This window comes from Limulus polyphemus, unplaced genomic scaffold (assembly GCF_000517525.1).
Source record: "Limulus polyphemus unplaced genomic scaffold, Limulus_polyphemus-2.1.2 Scaffold991, whole genome shotgun sequence".
NCBI classification, from domain to species: Eukaryota; Metazoa; Arthropoda; class Merostomata; order Xiphosura; family Limulidae; genus Limulus; species Limulus polyphemus.
Window position 1 is genome coordinate 326,741 of NW_013666601.1, and position 21,687 is coordinate 348,427.

The window sequence follows — 21,687 nt, forward strand, 5'->3', positions numbered from 1 at the left end:
TCCAGAACATTTCAGTTGGGACGAAGTGAACAAAGGAACAAATGATGCTGCTGAAGAAGTGTCACTGTCGAAGAAGAAACTCTACTCAGTTTTGAGAAGGGAAACGGTGAAGCTTTTGATGAAGTTCTACCACTGATGTGACTGTTATCAACGACAGGACATTTCCTGATGAAGCAGATGAACCCCATATGAAGCAGAAGCCGACGAGACGGAGACCAGTATGGAAAAAAATACATCCCATAAAATTAAGAGACTTTGTTGAATTGTAATTTTGTTTTTGTGATTCTGTACATTTAATTAAGTTATTGTTAATTGTTATTGGTTTATTGTTATTGGCTATTGTTTGGGACGAACAATACTAAGGAGGGGGCAGTGTTGCGTCAGCGAGGTCACATGACTAGTATCACACCACCTCTTTCTAGAAATATCCTGTTCCTTCAAGAATGCCCTAGCATTTACTAGATATGTGTTAGTCTTATATATATAAGACATTCACAATGTGACGGAACAACAGTGTAATGAGTAATTGAACTGCAGTCAGAAAGAATATTGTTAAGCACGTGAGAAGTTCATTGAGAATTATAGCGTTTGTTACAGAGCGACTGTTGAAATAAAGTGTATCGTAAAGTTGTATTCGGAAAGAATAAACCAGTTTTATTTAATAAAGGATTTGTGTTGCTAAAGTTTCGTCGGAACGAATTTATGGAAAATTAACTAACGACTGGAGGTGTAACAATATACTTAAGAGAAGAAGGCAGAGTTAAACAAGAATTTTCAAAAGAGAAAGAGGTGGGCTGAGCCACTGTGGTGGGTCTACTAGACCTAATGATATCTCAGCAAATATAAAAGATAGGAGGTTCTAATTTTATATTGTAGTTTGTGAATGTTGGTAATTTGAGTTCCTAATTTATTAAAAACTGTATAATTTACATCTTACGATACCCACAATATAATCTGAGCAAATGTAGAAGATGAAGTACCATATGACACACAAAAAGTTGATATTTAGCAATTTTTTAATATATACTTTCGAACTAAACAATTAAATAATGTAAAATATTAAAATTTGGATAACAAATTACAATTTGATTCCAGAATTTATGGATATACAATCATAAAATAGTAGTTTAATAAAAATTTGAATGTAAGTCTACAAACGTGATGATATGTATGATGATATATGCTCAGCCCCCAACCTGTATGGAAAGGGTTAATTTGTCTTTTATTCCATTTTAGCAAAACTGCAAGAAGCAGCTTAAAGAATGTTTGTTTGATGTCCAATTAGGCCTTGACCTTGATTCTTGGTTGTGGTATAAAACATGTTTAGTAGCTTCTTTACTTCCTTTACTTTTCACCAAATAAAAATGACAATACCTACATCATTTCAAAAAAAGGAAAAAACTAGGAAAAAAACATAAAATGAGTCAACTATAAAGAGCAGTATGCAATTTTTTTATTTTTTACAAAAGAATAAGTAATGCCTATGGTATTTTTTGTTATTTTATTTCTTATTTATCAACACTGCATTACTGAAAATAAAGATTTTTGTTTTCAATAGCTTGTATTTCAATCAATACTTATATACAGATGCATTGCTTTATAAGCAACAATTGTGTTACTAAAATGAGCAGTGGATATTCACTTTGTGCTTTGTCTAATTCATTTGACACTGATTTGGAAGGCTTATGCAAACTCCAATTATTCTTAAAAATACTATGATTTTTGTACGAATTTTCGTACACATTTAAATGATAAGCCATATTTATGGTGCTTTATGCCGATCTTGAATTTAAGAAAAACAAAAACTGGAATTACTAATCTGAATAAACTCACAATATATTCAAAAGTATCAGGAGGTTGAGTCATTGTTCGACAGATGATTCTTTTCTCCACAGGAGATAAACTTTCTGTAAACTGGTCTTCTTCCTCCAATTTATCTATAAAAAATAACAAGATTTCATGCAGAAACTAGTAAGTATGCATAGTGTTCCATCTATCATACTTTATTAAATGATGTCTGAAGTTATTAAGCATTTTCATACGCACTAGACCATATTTCTAATATATGTACATTTTCGAAATGTCATTTACTATCAAAAAGAATCTATGCTTTATGAGAAGAAAATTTTTAAAGAAGTATAGAGTTTAAATGATTATGAACTACAATAACGACAGAGTTAATGAGAAACTTATGTTGAGAAGCAGCTTCATTATATATCTGCATGTGTTTTCATTTACCTTATTTTCTTCAATTTAACCAAAAAAGAAAAATTAATTCTTCGAAGAATTGTTTTTATCAAAGTTTTACAAGAAAAAAGGGCAATACAATTGTGTGGTAGATTTCTCATGTTGCTCTTTTGTAAAATAGTTTAAAAGGACAAGTTTTATACATAATGAATTCCTTGTAACATAATGGGATGAGAACAACAAATGAGCTTTTGGCTGATCCTAGATCTTATCACATAAAGGCTAGGGTGCCATAGGGGTCTAAATGCACAACTGCATTTTAGGCCATTTTGAAGAACTAAATATTCACATCATTTACTGGTAAGATAATCAGTAAATATTGGGCTCTTTCCATTTTCAGTTATGTTCCAATGATAAAAATTACATAAGCTACTTGTCATTTCATGAAATATTCAGACAGATATTACATACAAGTGTATATAATTGCATTGGTTAGACCAGTTAAGTACAAACTGGTGATTTCAAGAAGTAGAGGCAATATTTAAACATATCAGTTTCCACAAGGGCAAATTATTGACCAATCATTTACAAACCAAGTCTTTTAAACAGCATATATAGAATATTATGTATATGTATGTTCATGCATAATCCTTTGCTTATCCTAATAAACATTTTTTTTTGCAATTCAAAAGCAAAATGATGCATGTTACAATTAATATGAATTGTGAAAGCTAAAATGTTGGTAAATTTTGGCTAATAAAAAGACATAATAATTGATTTTAATTGTTTTTCTTATATTTTATGAAATTTTTTAACCTATGAACTGTACTTATATATAAAAATACAATTTTAGTGAAATAAAACACTCTTTTGGGATTTCTCTTAATAGGAAGTTTTTAACATAATCCATATTAAACATAAATGTTATAAAATTAATGTAATTATTATGAAATCTACAAATTCTGGATATCAGAACTGGACAATTTAATCGATTACTGTCATGTAACCTTTTCTACTAATCAAAATAACAATTAAATCAATGTCAAGAAAATAATCACCTAATTGGAATTAGTGCTTTCAATTACTACAGTTTCTGATTATTCCAATAACAGATTAATCAAAGTTATGATTAAGTCAATTATCATAAAAATAATCAACAAATCAAATTTAGTCATTCTCATTATTACTGTTTTTGATTATTCTAACATTGCATTAATCAAAATTAGATTAAATTGATTGTATCAAAAATGACAAAAACATAGAAATTAGTGCTTCTGATTATTACTGTTTTTTGTTATTCCAACTGTCTAAGTAATCAAAATATCACCATTGTGTTTTTTGTTGTTAAACACAAAGCTCCATAATGTGTTATCTTTGCTCTTCCCACTGAAAGTATAGAAACCCAATTATATTGTTATATAATGTACTGCTTTTTGAATTGAAGTTTGTTCAGCTTCAGGCCAGCATAGACTGATGATTCAAAGGGGTGAGAGTCCTAGTAATTTGAGGGTCTCATGTTCGATTACCCTTGCCATCAAATTTACTCGCCCTGTCTATGTTATGTCAAAGTTCATAAGGCTATCTGCTACTGTTACTAATTTTAAACTACTGACTAGAGGTAAAGTAAATGGCTGGCAACACCCACCATAAACTCTTTGATTAATTAAGTGTAAATTTACTGTTTTTTACATTGTGTTATGTTTGCAATTTATAATTATGTAACTATATTCTTTATTGTTGTATAAGCAGGTGCAGATCTAGGGGAGAGTTTGAGGAGGTCCAGACTCCTCACTACCCATTTTTTCCAAAAAATAATAAATGCATTCCTTAATGTTGTATAAGCAGATGAGGATCTACTAGAGGGGTCATGGAGTCTGGACCTCTCCCCTCCATGTTTTTCAGAAATTAATAAGAAAACTGCCAGATGTCAGTGTTTCATGTAATTGGGCTATTAATTACCATAAAGGTTTTTTCGAAGTTTTCTGAAATCAACACAGCTAGAGTCTAAAGCAATCCAATCCAGGCTTTAGCCAATAACCGATTATTTCTAAACTCATACAATAACATGTACATCAATTAAGTACTGCCATGGTAAATTTTTAGGACCTGCTTTTTCCAGACACAATAGCAATATATTTAAACTTTAGAGACTTGTTTTCATCAAAGTTAATAATGCAAGTGGTATGACTATATAAGTAATGACTTTTTTAAATAATATTTAAAAACAGGCATCATCTTTACAAACAAATGTTATATTTTTTATAAATATGATTATAATTCTATCAATAATTATAGCTATTAACTTTTAATTTAAAAAAAATAAATTTTGTATTTTAAATGCTTTTATTTTAATATCTATCACATTACTAAAATTAGAATATAAGCTTTGAAATTACTGGATTATATCCTGACTGAACTAATCATTTACAGAATATATTAATGCTACATTAACTTTGTTTGACTTATCTAAGTTACATAAGGACTATATGGTCAGCACTGATTAATCCAAAATACTATATTATTATTATAATAGAATTATCATCTTTCATGTAAAAGATACTGAAAAATTGGTTACAGTGTAAAACAGCTAGCTTTGAAAAAGCTAGTATCATACCATCATTGTAAAAATGATACATTACTGCTGCTAGCATAGAGAAGTTAGACACAGTTGTTACTTGTTAACACAATAATACTATATTATCTGAACAGTCTTTATAGTTCTATTCATTCCATAATGGTTTTTAAACCTTGCAAGATACAGTTATAGCTATTAAAGGCTTTATTTAACATAATAAATTGATATTATTCCAATCTTTAAGTTGTTTGATTTTAAATTTAGGCTATTTCAAAAATTTCTAAAAATACTAGGTTTTTATATTGGTATCTGCCTAATAAATAAAATGAGTTGTAATTATTCATCTCTCTTGGTTGTTTATAAAACATCTGAGAAAATGTGTAGTTATAGATACACTTTAAGGGCACCAACATTGTTGTTAACATGCTTCTGAACATTAAAACAATATTGAATTGTCTAAAATAACAAGCCTGGAAACATATAAACAATACTGTTACGTTTCCGGTCATTAGTTAATTTTCTGTAAAAATTCTTTCCGAAGAAACTTTAGCAATACAAGTCCTTTCTCAAATAAAACTGGTTTATTCTTTCTGAATACAACTTTGCAATACACTTAATTTCTACAGTCGCGCTATAAGAAACGCTATAATTCACAATGAATACCTCACGTGCTCGACTCAACAATATATCTCTCTGTCTGCAGTTCAACTACATTGTTGCCATCACATCTTGACCGGTTTATATATATACAAGACTACCGCATATCTAGTAGGCTCTCGAGATTTCAGGAAGGGACGTGAACGTTCGAGAATATGACGTGTTACTAGCATCACGTGACCCCGCTGTCGTAACAATACTGTTGCAAAAGGTGACTGATAACTTAATAAATCTTTCATTGCTTATAAACTTTAAACAATGCAGTTGTGTAACTTACATATATGATATATTTTCATGCACAAAATGTAGGATTAAAAAGTAACTTGATTTTAAATTATTAAACCTGAAGTCTTAAGACTGGTTTCATCTGCATTTTCATACTTTTTTACTATTTTTTAATTTTCTTTTGAGATACAAATTTTAAAGTTAATGTTATATGCTAATTCTAACTATACTTCAACCATTTTAAACTCAAAAGTACTTCAGAATCAATATTTTGTAATTTTCTGACATTTATTTAATGTAATTCATGAAGTAAAATGAAAAAGTTCATACTTTAATTTCTGTACAGCTGTGAAGAGTTTTGCCTACATTCAATTTTCTTTTAAGAATTTTTCTACCCATCCTAAAGATTAACTACTTTTATTAAAAAACCTCTTACCCTTTGAAAATTTATTATCCATTTCTTGATTTTTTGGGAATTTAGTATCCATTTCTTGATTTTCAAGCATTTCCCTAAATTTTTTGTATAGACCTTGGTTGCCACCATGTATGGTGTCACACACATCAAGTGATTTAATCACTTACTAATAAAACACAGCTTTGAAAACAGCTATAAAGATAGCTAAAATATGACTGGATAGGACAAGAATTAGACTCTGATGTCATAGTAAATATACACGTTAAATAGTTTTTATAGTTTCTTTAAAAGTTCTTTTGTTCATCAATTGTGAAAGTATTTTGTGCTAAATTATATTTGTATGAAAGCTACAAAAGCATTCTTCAATGGTAAGACATCAGATAATTTGGGATAAAGTGAGCTTATACACTTTAGAGAAAGGATAAATAGTAACAAAAAACTCTGTTAAAGTTTATCAATAATAAAGGTACAACTTTGAAAAATGTTTTGTCATCATCAGGTACAAGTAGCTTACCTATACACAGGAATATACATACAGTATGAAAGAATAGTCACATGACTGGAGATTGCTTAAGGCCCAGTAAAAATATCTTGTTTATATTTGGTTCTTTGTTTATAATTATGGTGGGTTTACTTTTTAATAAAAACAATATGGCTTTCTGCATTGTTGTTTTATATTATGTTCACGAAATGAAATCAAATCGTCATCAAGTTATATAAGTTAAGTTTACTGCTTAGTGCAAAATATTCTGATGATTCAAATCTTTATTGAATGTTATTTTTATGTTTATCCTGTTCAAACATATATAAATAAATTGGTTAACTGGTTACTTAATTAATCCTAGTTGAAATTGTGATATGTTTAAATAAATACATTATTACCCTTATCAATGATAGTAAAACACATTTTCATTGTTTATTTATCAATTTATTTGAATTACACAAGATCATTTGGGGGATTACAGCATATTTTGAAAACAAACAAAAAGGCAATTGCATGGCTATCCCTAGTCAACATTAATGACTCATTCACCGAATAGGAAATGCCCAACTTTTCTTCAAAAAAAAAATACTCCACATTATTTTTTTAGAGAAAAAGTTTTTTAGTTATGCAGATGGAAACCTCCAAATGATATCATATGAAATAAAGGGTAATTCAAAAATTACTTAAAAAACACTAGGTGAAAATAGTAAGATTAATATCATATTAGAACATCTTAGAATAATGCACTTGTTATAAAATTATGAAGTTAGCCCACCCCCATTTTTTTAATACTTGTATAGAGAAGGAGGGGGGATTAGAACATGTAGCATGTTGTCAGGAATGCTGTACTAATCAATTAATCAGCCTGTCAATGACTCCATTTGCAAATACCACTAATTGCCCAGCTCTAAATGACATACAGGTTTTTTTGGTCACAAATTTCATACTGCAGTTGAAAGCCCGAAAATGGTGGTTTAATACATCAAAGATGTAGATTTGAAGCCAGGAGACTGAGCATTAACACACATAGAAATAGAATTTCTCAGACACATAATAGGAAGAAATTTGAGTGTCCACTGATCCTGAAAGGCTATAGTGGTCAAGTATTTGACACAACTTGCTAGGTTTTATGTTGTACTACTAACAGTTTCTGATTAACTTCTAAAAGGTAACTGCACCAACTATTTGCACAAATTAAAGCTGATACACACTTTGTATGACACAAGGGTGTAAACATATGTTTCAGTCCTTAAAGCATTCTTTGGTAAAAGTACTGCTGCCAGCTTATGCTCACCAGAATTGTCCCTTCACCCTGAATACTAATTTGGAATTTAAGACATTTTGATACAGGTAGAGGAAGGCATAATTGTGTGTGCAAGCCTACATTGAAGCTTCTGGAGACTATTCTGTATAACGAAGAAGGAGCTGCCTGAAGGTTTTGTGTTTGCTAAGTATTATCAGTAACAAATGCATGTTGAGACACTCCAATACAAGTGGATCATACATCACTAAAATGGCTAGTCAACTTAAAAATCCTGGAAGGTATGATTCCTTGTTGACTGATAATGCTGCAACAATGCAAATTCATTGTACAGCACTGCCTGAGTCAGCAAGGATTATCTAAACAGCAAGTGAGAACATATCTGTTTGTTGAATGTCCAAATCCTAAAAGCCCTACAGCAGTCAAAATCATTGACTGATGATGGATGGACAGCACAAATGACAAGCTATGAAGTTCTGTGTAAGAACAGCTGAGGGACCCAGATGTTGCTAGACGAAATATAACTTTCTCAAAGTGGCAGAAGCAGTAATGGCATGTATTAACATGTGGTATATGTATATGCAATTGCAAATGCAGGATGGCATTATATATCAACACTACAAATCACTTAGACATGTTAACTATCCTGTAATTCAGCTAGTGGTTTCATGGGTTCTAAGGTAGGAAATACTTCAGACTTTATATAATGCAAGAAGTGAATGTAACCAGTGAGTTTTATGCACCATCACAAAGGTATATAAACAATTCTTTTCAGGTTACAGTCATATAAAGACATATGTGATGCAGACACTGTACCATACGTATTATCCAAAGAAAAAACTTGCCATTCACAAAAATTTCCAAGAGAGTATTTTAGGTTCTTCCTTGGAGAGAATTGCTCTAGATATTATTGATCCTCTACAGAAAACAAAAAAGTAATTGGTTCATCAAATATTGAGCTTTTAATTAAAGAAAGTTTACACTGGACAACAAAAAATTTGCTACTGAAGAAAACTCAAGTGACTCAGTGTAATTTGATGATGTTGATTTCACAAATGTAGTTAGAATTTTTTGTATCTCCTCCAGACTTTGAGTTATTCTAATATCTCAATATCTTATCAGCACTATGTGGAATACTATGCAATCGACTCAGTACAATAAGTTTACTTAAAGTTTAATGGGTAAAAGGAATACATTTTTGATAACTTCAAACATTGACTGTATTGTATTGATGTAAAATTCCAATATTTTGCTTATATATGCTATTTGTTCTCAATAGAATTACAGCAAATTGCACAACCTTTGCTTCATTCCCACACTCATTTGCTCTGCCCAGGAATCATGAAACTCTCACGTGCTCATGTTTGATAGAACATTTGAGAAATCCCTCAAATAAGCAGAAAAGGGGCAGAGTCAGGCTCTTCTCTCTTAGTTGCCCCTCACTGACTCAGTAATTTTGTTTCGTTCCCCGCACAGTCAAAACAAAATTTTCTTCCTTGCATTAAACCCGTAATATAATCAAATTCTGCAAAACTTTGTTTTTTAAAATCCTTTAAACTCTAGTTCTGTAAACATAAATTCTTTTATATTTTTTAGAAAATCATTTCAAATGCTGGTTGCCTCCAGTTCAAGTTAAATCCAAAAGTACAAAAATCATCCAAACATTTTATGCTACATAAGTAATAACAAACATCACACACAAGCTAAAGGTAGCTTACTACCACTGTTGTGGGTGTAAAATTGTGGACTAAGGAAAACATTGGGCTCCACGTATGTATTATATTAGTTTGCAAATTTGGCTTGACACAGTGGCTGAATAAGAAGAGAGCAAGTATTCCATTTGCATTTCCCATGATATGAACTGTTATTTGTGTATGATTAATTTTTCTGGATATTCAGGCAAAAATAAACAATACATTAAATATCTAGATATTACATCTTCAATGAAACCAGTATCTCATATGATGGTCTTTCAATGCTACATCCACCAGCGAATTGGAAAACAGAAGAGTTATCCTGCTAAGAAGAAAATGAATTATCTTTATTCTCTTCACCTATTTATTTCTCTATTCCTGTGGCACCTCAACATAATCTGCCTCATCTGATCACAAAAGAAGAGCTAAATGATCTGACTCATGATTCATCTCTATCAAGACAGCATGGATAACTTCTTGGCTCTCATTTACAGCAATGGAGTTTATTAGCTCCAGGAACAAGAGTTTCAACTAACCAAAGTCACCATCAAAGTCTTGCTTCTCACTACAGCTTGCAAGATACCTTGTGTTTCTGTACAAGTGTTTATGCACTAATGAAAGAATTAGGTACTGAACATCATCCTCAAGAATGGAACTTTTTATCAACTCATCTAGAGTTAGTCTAAAAGCTGTACTTTTGCACAATGGGCTAAATGTAATAACAAAACATGTTAAAAATAAAACAACGCATACTTGCCAACTCTCATGATTTGGGGGGGGGGGGTCCCAAATTTGGACCTTTGACCTGATCTACAGATTGGGTTTTAAAAATTGGTCATTTCTACCAATTTAGGCATGTAAAACAATTTTTTCTGGAAATCTATAGAATTGAAATAACTGCAATTAACTATTTTGTACATTAAAAATTTCCTGGTAAACATCAGCCAACTGTTTGCTCTCTGTAGCGAAACCAGTTAAGTAAACATGTGATTCATACTGGAAATCGAGCTTCACTTTCTTCTTGGCTAATGAAAACCGATTATACAAATAAGATGCATTTATCAATCTATACCAAGCGTGATTGTTCACATGATTACTAAAAATGGCTTCTTTGGCAGAGAAGAGAAAATAGTATGATTGCACATTCCAGACATCTTGGGAAACAGAATTTCCTCGGGTGGCCAAACATACTTCGAAAACAGATGCATTTTACAAGGTAGGCCCATTATATTTTATACATGTCGTTTATGAAATGATTTAATTCTCCAACCGATTATGTAGTATCCTTAATTAAGTTTATTGTTTTTATTTGAACAAAATTTTTTTTAAAAGGACCATCTCAGGGGAATCCTCACCAAAACTTTTAATAAATTTTGTTTTTCTTTCAGCTTGAACTTTAAAAATGCCTAGGCTAGAGGAACCCCTTCCCAAATTTTTAATTCTTCATTGTGTTTGGGAATTTGTATTAAAAGATGTTACAATAAGTAGCATATCTAGGAGGGGCACCCCCCACCCCCAAAAAAAATTAGCAATCAGTTTTCATTATTATTTACTTACATTTTAATGTGAGTATAATATGAGAAGTCACGAAAGATCATTCTGTTCTTTTCTTTTAAAATCAATCATGTAAATTCATGGGGAATTCATGTGTAAACCTCACTGAGAAATATTTTAATCTTGTTAATAATATTTTTCATATATGTTTTCTTATTTAACCAAATAAATTTCTAATTTTTACATTTTAGTTACTTATATAACAATAAATAAAAACAGAAATTTAATACTTATGTTTGACCTGTTGTTCTTTTCCTGCACTATAGATATAGTATACACGTGTAGTTTATGTTGAACTCAGGATATCACATAAGGGTAGTTAGAAAGCAGAAAATGTGCAATTTATAGCAAAACAAAGTGTCATAATAAAAACATGTAAAATTCTAGGATTTATTTTAATATTTCCTGTTGAAATTGGGGAATTAATGCTTATATAATTTTAAAATTTGAATTATAAATTATGTTTTGATGCCAAGTTCATTGATGTGCACTGATAATAAAGTAGTCAATTAAATTGTGAATATAACTCTGTAAAATATCATTACTTGTGTACTTTTATCTACGTATACTGACCAAGGACAGAAGCAAGACTAAAGCTAGTTTGTAATGAAAGCCTCTTTCCATCAATCCATAAGTTTTTAGTGATTTTTTACCCTTCTAGTCACAATTTGTGAAGCTGAGTGATCTTTTAGCTGCTTTAAAAAAACATATCCTTAAAACATATCTACAAAGTATGATTGGAATGAAACAGTTTAATGTTTAGCCATATGAGACCCTCAGCAGATGTTAATGCGACATGAGACAATGTTCTAGGCTATTTCATAGTCCAGATAAAGAAGTGAATGGCACCTTTAAGGCTTGAATGAACATTATTTGCCAAGTGTATACCTAGTATGTTAATTGTATCATGATTGACATTGTATTTAATACATGTCTGTGTTTGTGTGTAATATGTGTATCAAATACAATGTTTTCATAGAACAAGATGTTCTCAATAAAATGTTTGGCTCAAATTTGTCAAATTTGCTTTAAATGTCTAGATAACTATAAGTAATGTAAAAGTTATAAATTAACAATAGTACATAATCGTCAATATATAGTGAACAATTTTTTAAAATCAGAACTTGCTCCCTTCTTCTAATAGATCCCATGTATGATAAACTCAGCAGTATGTGGGGTTCGATTTGTAAAAGTCAACTGAAATGACTCACCTTTGCCAGTGTATTCCTATTCTCTAAAAATAATTTTCAGAAATGAGTTCCATTTTTCATACAGTACAATACATTCTTTAGAGGTTCGGGTCCCCTTAACTTTACAGATTGCCCCTTCCCCCAAACAAACCCCCACCCATACATCTGTCTATGTGTACTGCACTAGCCTAAGGCATAACTGTCATAATGCTGTAGCCCTCCACCAATAGGAGTATGGTCTGAATTAGTAAAATGCATAACCGGTTAGCCGTGGCTCATTAACCAAACCATAACTGGTTTATCAAACTGTCCTTTTTTTTTTTACTTTCATAATTTACACAATATATCTTATATCTAGCTTACTTTTTTTTCAGAAATCCTCAGTTGTTTTTTTCAAGGTAACTTCTGGTTTGAGTGATTACCACAATATACCGCAAATATAATTTGCATAGTGGTGCACTCATTTGTATGGAACATATTAAAACCAGTCTCAATTTTCAAACCAACATTTTGAATCAAACCTTTTCGAAAGAAAGTGACACTTATATGGTAATATCTACTTTATTTATTGCTTACAACAAACCAATTAATGTTTTTTAATAGTCTTTGTATTTTGCAAGTTGTGGTTTTATCATAAGGCAAGGAAGTAATTTCAATTTGCACATTTACATGCATCTGGAAGACATGAAGCTATGCCATATGCCTGAACATTATGTTTTTGTGTACTTGTTGTTTTGATTGACTAATTGATTTTTTGTATGTGTGTGTGTGTGTGTGTGTGTGCAATAAAGAAACAGTGAGACTATAAAATAAACATAATGATATTAAACCTATCTTTTTCTATTTTTATGTCATGTTCAAATGAATATGTAATTGACTACATCAAATAAAGATTTTTAGAGATCAAATGCCAGCACTTGCATGTGCTGTAGTCATTATTATGATTATAAATTTACAAATAAATGTTTATCTATATATAATTTATCAACATCTATAGTCATTTGTGCTATGAACAGTGTGAAATATTTATTAGCACTGTACAAATAGTGTATAGTAGATAAAAGATTTTGATACTTAGGTATTCTATCAAGGAAGTTTGCCTTTTCAGCACATTTAGGCTTGCCAGTTCCTTGGAGGTAACATTTATACTTTTATGACACATACGCATGCAGTTTCACATGTTAGAGGTTCCACTGCTATGTGATAAACTTTTGGAACACAAACTACATTTAGCCTTTTTCTTATCTTCACTTATTTGGAAGAATTTCCAAATGTCTGATGTGTATTTTTTCACTATATTGATGTTTACTGCCTTCTAGCTCCTCTGTAGACTCAAGTAAGTATCATTGACTCATCACGTATATTCACTGTAATGTCTAGACTACAACCCAAACAAAAGACAAAGCTTTGCAATGTTTCTCTAAGATCCTCATCAGGTTACCAATCTTGTTCATGCACACACCTTGAAACCTAAAATTGCACCAAAAGTCATCTAATAAAATCATGCTGTAAACTGTGTATAGTATGGTAGCACCAGAAATATTTGTGGCTACAAATGGATATCATAGCAGGGAAGTCAAAAACTATGAAATTCACACTATGTTTTTAATATGCCTTTACTCTATAGATTTTATTAGTTAATGATTAATCAGTTAGCAATTTTGTAACCAGTTATTCATGGTTAAAACAAAATATCTAGCTGCTAACGGTTAATTGTTGAATCATGAAGGCCCTAAATAGGAGCGTGACATGACCTCCATACACAGTAATCCCTGTGAGCACTAGTACATAATCATAGGCTTATACATGATAAAGCAAATGAAATGAACCAAAAGTGGGAAGAAAGAATGGCATAGAGAAGTAAGAATCTATATGAAATACATTTTCAGGTAAGGATAATGCTAATTTCATTAATGCTACTTACCTTTCTGCACCTCTAAGAGCTAGAATCCCACACTGAAGATAGTGGTGGAGCCATTGTAAACCAATTATAAAAATGAGCTTTTTTCTGAAATAGTGACAGAAATGGAAAGCTCGTGAGGTTTAAAATCGACAAGACCAGGGGTCACCAGGTGGAGCAGTACCCAGCAGGAGACTGCATCCTTGTGAAACAAGGTATATTCTTCACCCAATTTGTTACTGATTTATTTATTCATGATTTCCAGTACATAGAGATATAAAAAAAAAAACAAGTGGGAATCCTTAGTACTGGTGGTAATGTGTCACCAAGGTGGGAGTAATGTTAGAATCTGTAGTGTGGCTTGGGCATTAGGCTGTTTTGTCTTGATGAAATACTTATTTGAAACAGGCAGTGTAACAACAGGTGGAGAGAGAAGGAGCCCTCACATGCATTTCCAACCAAATCCAAGCCCGATACAGCTGGACATATCTACTGGGAACTGCTTAGGAAATGTTGCAATGTGGTATTCTGTACTACATTTTTAGATAACACCCAAGCCCTACATCTCAAACAAGGAGTGAGCCCAATTGGTCTCTTACCAGAAGAAAAGCACCATTTGCAGATGAAACTTTCCATATATTCCCACCAGCTTGGGACTAAGGATGTACTCCGCTAAAAAATTAAGGAAGGAGGAATATGCAATGGGGAGAACACCAGTGTGTGTGTGTGTGTGTGTGTGTGTGTGTGTGTGTGTGTGTGTGTGTGCATGGACCAATATCATTAGGCACAATAATTTGGAATTGGGTCCCCACTGAGAGACAGTACAATGAGTTATAAAAACTAAAGACAGCAAGCATGAGCCAAATGTAAGGGCAAGATATCTGGTTGTTGTTGTTGTTCTTGTAAAAAGATGTAGAAATGGCCATGTCAATTGTACAGATGTACTGCCAATGCATTCTTGCAGAAAACCCCATTTCAATGATAGGCACTGAATAAGGACAAATGGGTTTAATACTTTCCATTATTCCCTCTTGATACAAATTTTGGGTAAGCATTCCCTGTGAGGCAATGCTAGCCATTCTGCAGGATCCAATGGCACAAAACATAAGGAATGTAGTGGTTAGTACCTCATGTCATATTTAATCTGGTGTGTATTGCTCCTCTATTTTTCTTTGTTTGTTCATCCAGTACTGTGTCCTGGAATGTGCACAAACATAATGGTACACACATGGAAATGCCATGAAACACATGAATGACACAAAAATGATTCAAAACTCAACTTGCAAAACTCACCAAACTAGGGCCTCTGGGTATACTGAAGAATGGCGAACGAAGGGAGGTAAAAACCAAAAGCACAGGAAACTGCCCACTAACATAAGTAATAGAATATAAATATGTTAGGTGTAGTCCCTAAACCAGCCTGTTAGACCTCTTCAAAGACCTATGATGAAAAGAGGCAAGAGAGACAGTGATATGACAAATACGATGGGAGGAGACCCGAAAGCATGTAAAGTCAGACTCACCCAAATATTAATATGCAATATAGACGAGTTGGCGAGTCCAACTAGTTAAATTGGAAAGGGAGAAGTCCCATGAGGAGGAGGTCTGCCATAGTAAAAATAGGCAATGGTGGTTTCTACAAAAAAGGGCAATCCGAGCAAGATAGCGACAGACAACTTGGACAGGACACAATTGGGATCAGAACAATTGTTCAAAGAGGAAGTGGAGGGGAGAAAACAAACAATCTCCCTCCTGGGGAGCCAAAGTCTTCAGAAGAAAGGAACAATTTGTAAACAACATCAACTGGTCCCTATAATAGAGTAGAGGAGGAGTCTAAGATAAAAATGACTGAACAATGATGACCATATAAGCAAGGAGTAGGAGAAAATATGTTATAATGGACAAAGCATACAGAGAACATGAGGCCATTGACTCAAAAGAGGCACAAAAGAGTCCAAAAAACCATACAAAGGTCCAATGGAGAAGATGGAATAAACAATGAACAAAAGACGACTTAAAGATTCAGGGGAACAGGCAAAAGAAAGGGATTACTGCCTTCCAAGAACAGAAAGTCATGAATGACGATAGACAGTAGCCTAATATGGTAAAAACAGACAAGCTCTTGGTGAAAATCCAGGTAAAAAAGGAAGCGAGATGTAGATAAATAGAATGACCTGGCAGAAGATTGGTGGAGGAACCAGCAGTGGTAGACAGTCCATTTATGTTAACAGAGAGTGAAAGCAGATCAACATGAAGAAGTGAGAAAATAGGACACTATACAGGAAAACCCAAAACATCTCACAAAGAACAGGAAAAATCCCATGTGTGAATATGATGACATGATGCTTCATTGTGAAAAATGAATGTCTGAGATTGATTCAAATAGGGAGGGGAATAATACCCTGAACAAGAAGCAAAGCAGAAGGGGAAACCATGACTGAGCAGGCCACAGAGGAGCAATCAGAAGAACTCAGCAAGGGGTTTCACAAATGATAGAGTACTTGGGGAAGAAGGCACAAAGAAGGATAGGTATAAAGAAAGAGATGTAACCAATCCTGGCTCAGAATATCAACAGCGAGAGTGGTTGAGTATGGGACGGTTGATCAAAAGAGTGCAAGTTTGGAATTGAAAGGTCAAAAAGGCATCAATCTTAGAGGTCGCAAAATGGGAACAAATCCAATGGAAGACTGAAAGATGCAAGGATCAATCGATGTATGGATTCTGTCCACTCGAAACAAATGGCCTGCCATCAGATTCTAAAACCTTGGGAAATCACATGTCTTAAGGCAAATACATCAATCATAGGTCCAATAAAGGCTGTCCACAGTGAGAAAGCACAGGTCCCAAGAGAGGGTGCCTACTTGGCAGTTATTATAAGAAACAACCATAGAGTTATCCAAGTGGATTATCACAAGATTACCAGACAACTGTACCAAAGAAGTTGGCAAACCCAATAAGTTGCAGTCAACTTCAGAACATTTATAAGTAGAGAATGCTACTCTGTAGACCAAACCCCAAAAACATTGGGGTTGTTGATAACAGCCTCAATTGGAAAGAAAGGAATGTAGAGAAAAAGGTAGAGACACAGGGGTGGACATGTTAAATTGATCCCCCAGAGCCCAATGAAAGAAACATGTGTGCACAATCAAGAGGAATCAGTGCTTCGAGGGAAGCAAGAGTCCTCAAAAGCAAGAGAACCCCTCACACAAGAAAAGGAGAGAGAAGTGCCTTGGACACCAAAATTTCCATGGCATGAGAATGCGAGGGAGAAGGTTTAACCCATCCCACACAGGAGTTGACATATCTATTTTGAAGAAATTGGAGGAAGTGACAGGACATCGGACAAATGGGAATGTGAAAGAAGGCATTCAAAACATCCACCTCGGTCATCTACAGCCCAGGAGAAAGGGCTCAATGTAGGTTGAAAATGTCTTCTATCCAGAATCAAGCAATGAAAAAATGATTCAGACAAAACAGTCAATGACAGAATGCCAATCTCCCATTTTCTTGGGGACAACAAAAAAGACAGGAATAAAGGCCCTGAGTAGGGTGGGAGACAGGTTCTATAGTTCCTATCACTAACAAAGAGGTCACTGCATCCTGAAGACATTAAAGATGCAAAGGTTGGTGGGAAAATGATTGAAAAAAGGAAGTAGTGTAGTGTAGAGAAAGACCATGAGAAAGAAATTGTACAACACAAGCATTGATAGCGAAGGGAGACCATAAGTGGGAGAGGCAAGCACCAATGGGAGCACAGCCCAAGAAGGGCTTCAAGAGCCATAACAGCCAGCTTTGTGGAAGGGGTACAACAAATAACAGAATGAAGAACACAAAAGGATTTAACCTTACATGACCCATGGGGATGGGTACAAGACTAAGGAACCTGTGGGTGAGTGAGTTGGGAAAACCAGTAACAAAATGGGCTAGTTAAAGATCATGGAGATAAGAGAAAGGGAGGTGGACACCTGAAAATAAAAAATCCTCACTGAGGAGATCCCCAAAACAATAAAACCAAGTCGAGGGAGAGACATTATAGGAAGTGATAGAAGCCAAAGTGTCAAACAAATAGGAATGGGTGTCCCCAACAAAACTATGTAAGTTACAATGGAGAATCTCACAGAGAAGGTGAAGAGTATAGATGTAGTGAAAGCAAAGATGCACCTTGCAAACTAAGTAAGAAATTCAATGTAAGCAATGTAAAGTGTTGCAAAAGATTCATAGCTACCACTCAGACTTTCAAACACTTTTTTTTTATTTAAGTAACTCAGGACAGAAAATAAATTATATTTTTTCTATACTTTTATCAAAAAATTATCACTAGGGACAACATGACCACAATTGTTAATTAGGTGCAGGAAAATTCAAGCAGTTATCAGTAAAAGCCTGATCATACACAAACTATAAGCACAATATATTGTGTATACATGAAAAATATAAACTTGAAGGGTATAGTTTTTAAATTCGTGGCTCATTTAGTATTCATGACATAAGACAAAAAATGTGCAATGTTTAAGTTAGAAATAAAAAAGCAAAAACAGGAAAATTATGGATTTGATAGAGAGAAAATAAAAAAAGTAGTTGACGGCAAGAAAAATAGGTATGATAAAGAGCCTGATCTCTTGGACAAATGAGATTGTCAGATACAATCCTAGGTAACTAACACTTTATCTTGACTGTTCATGGTAACCAGAAACACTTAAATATCAATAAGTTGAAAAGACTCTTGCAGACCTTGCTTTCTTAGCACTCAGGTTAAGTTGTGTGGCAATTACTTACCTGCAGAGGCTTCTTGAGTGAACCTCCAATCTTTCACACAAGACCACTCTATGTTGATTTGCCATATGAAATTATGCATTTTAGTCTAATACATCTGTAAGTGCAGTGGAGGAGCTGTGCTTTTAACACAGCATGAAAAAATTGGCATGGGCTTTATAAAACTTAGCAAAATGTGCAACATTTTTGGTCAATTTTTCACCAAATTATCTGAAAATGGGGGTCTTCACAACCCCTAGATGGCAAAGGTAATTCTGCTGTTTCATGTGTCTACAAAAATATATTTTGTTAATAATTCAAAGTATAATCTGTATGATAATTATGGTAGGAATGAATATTTCTTATTTCCATGTATGATTACTTTTATTCTGGAAATATTGTTTAAGTTAATGTTTTAGGTACTGCCTGAAAACCATGTGTGCACTTTACCATGTGTGAAAAGTGTGATTTTCACATTACACATGAACTAACACATAATTGTAGTATGTTATATTTAGTCATATACATGAATATGAAATATTATAAGAATATAATTTTCCTGGCTAGAAAAACGAATTTGACTTGGATAGTGAGAAATGCATGATTGGTAACAACTAAAGTGATTAGCTTAGACCACAAGAAGAAAAACACAATATATTTTGTGTTTTCTTAATGGTGGCAAATAATGTGTTTAGTTTGTTGCTAAAATGGGATATTTATAAGCATGTTATTATTATTTTTCTTTTACTGGGAAAGAAACAAAGTTGTTGGAGGTAATCAAAAACATCATGAACCCATTGTTTCAAAACAGTGAAAATATTTTAAGTTGAGAAAACTGGGGTATTAGTAGGTTTTGCAATCTGGTCTTTATCAAGTGACATCACATCAAAAATTAAGAAAACATTATGTGTTCATTGTTTGCAAATAGTCCTGATTTATAAATATGTTTCATATACGTGATCCAATTATTTCTAAATGTGAATATTACTGTATGTTTAATCTTGATATTATTTCTGATCAAATGAAGTTGTTCTTTTTTTACCAACTTATTCATTTGTAGTCTTGTAACATGAATATAACAAGATTTAGTTACAAATCAGATACAATTTTACTTATTCTACTCAATCAAACATCTCACTGCAGCTCTAACTGACATTTATGCCTAGGATACACTTATACATCATTTTGTAAACTGGCATCCATGTAGAGTGGAGGGTCTACTTAATGTTTGGTAAGATTTGCAGTATCTAATATTATCCTTGCCACCCTTCACAGAAGCTTACTACAATGTGAATTGTGATGTTGAGCAACAGTGCATAAACAAGGCCAACAGCTTGAGAATGATCAAGTACAGAAGTTAGCATTTCCCTTACCTGAAAACATATTTCTGATAGATACCTCTAGAACAGAATAGCTTTACCCCCCCCCCCACTCCACATCTGCTTATGAGATTTGCATGCCAATAGCCTTGAGTTAGCTTCCACCTAAACTACATGTGTTTAACATGAACTGTGCAAGTGCATGATAAAATCATCATGTAATGATAGCCCCCTCCCCCCCACCAATAGAAGGGATGATGCAATTCCCTAAGCACTTGCATGCAAAATAACTTCATTCTCAGATGAGGGTAGAAGAAAGAGCAGTGGAAGGGGAGAAGATGAGTGGGAAGGTGTGTGGTGGTTAATATCCATCAGAAATACATTTTCAGACAAGGAAGAGAAAGAACAGGCCTGGACACCAATTGATTAAACAGAGGAAATCAGGGTTGTGCCAGCCAAAGAGGTGTCACAGGACTCGACAAGGAAAGTTGAATATCACAGCGAGGGTACAAGGAAAGAGAAATAGGAGGATAGGCATACAGAAAAAGGTGAGACCAGTCCTGGCTGAGAGCACTGATTGCCAGGGCAGAAGGATGAGGAACTAGGGATCCAAAGAGGCAATGTTTGGTATTAAGAATGGCAAAGGCATTGATGAGAGGTAGGCCTAACTGAGAGCAAACCTATAGAAAAACCTGAGGGTGGAGACCACTCCATGGATAGAAACCTGTCTGGTTGAGTGAGGTGATCTGCCACCAAGTTCACAGCTCCTAGCACATGATGAACCCAATATGAATAAGCCCAAATCAACAAGTCCAATTTGTCGAAACAAAAAGAGTCCTGAAACAGGTATCCTTTTGATGGTTGATAAAAGAAACGATCATGGAATTGGTGTAATTCATGACCACCAACTGATCCATTTCAAGAAGGAGGAAATGAGAAAATGCCTGATGGACAGTGACAAGTGCAAGGACATCGATATGTAGTAAACTCTCCTTCAGAGCCCACATGCCCAAAGTCTTGTAGTCATTCAAAGATGCCCTCAGCCAGACAGAGAGGCATCTGTCAAAAGACGGAGATGTGGTTGGAGTGACAAGGAGATACCCACTGTGATGTGGGTAGAGCCAAGCCACCAAGACAAATCCTTGAGAATAGTAGTAAGGGAGGTGTACAATTGAGGGCAACAGATCCCAAGAGAGGTTCTTCTAGTCCTCCGATTTCAACATGAAGATGCATACATGTATACAGCTTAAATAAATGAGTGGTTCAAACAAGGATGATGAGAGGGGGAAAAGGGGGCAGCTGCCCTGCGGCCCAGGGTCTGTTGAGGGGCCCAGAAATGCATACTACTTAACCCTATTGCCCTGAGTACCCTTTACTGCACATGACACAAGATTTTACTGTCTTACATTCAAAATTTTATTAAATTACTTTTTGTTTATGTTATACCAATTAGAATAGCATACAATCTTAGCTA

General features: G+C 33.7%; 1 protein-coding gene across 4 annotated transcripts in view; it reads right to left on the bottom strand.

Annotated features, from left to right (window-relative positions):
- The window catches only part of LOC106461580 (oxidation resistance protein 1-like), a 163,721-nt gene that overhangs the window by 134,818 nt on the left and 7,216 nt on the right, over positions 1-21,687 (bottom strand). For all 4 annotated transcript variants that reach the window (XM_022388589.1, XM_022388587.1, XM_022388588.1 and 1 more), the window contains exon 2: positions 1,834-1,937. In XM_022388589.1, the coding sequence (XP_022244297.1) occupies positions 1,834-1,866 (33 nt within the window). In that variant the 5' untranslated portion in view covers positions 1,867-1,937. The remainder of the gene's footprint in view (positions 1-1,833; positions 1,938-21,687) is intronic.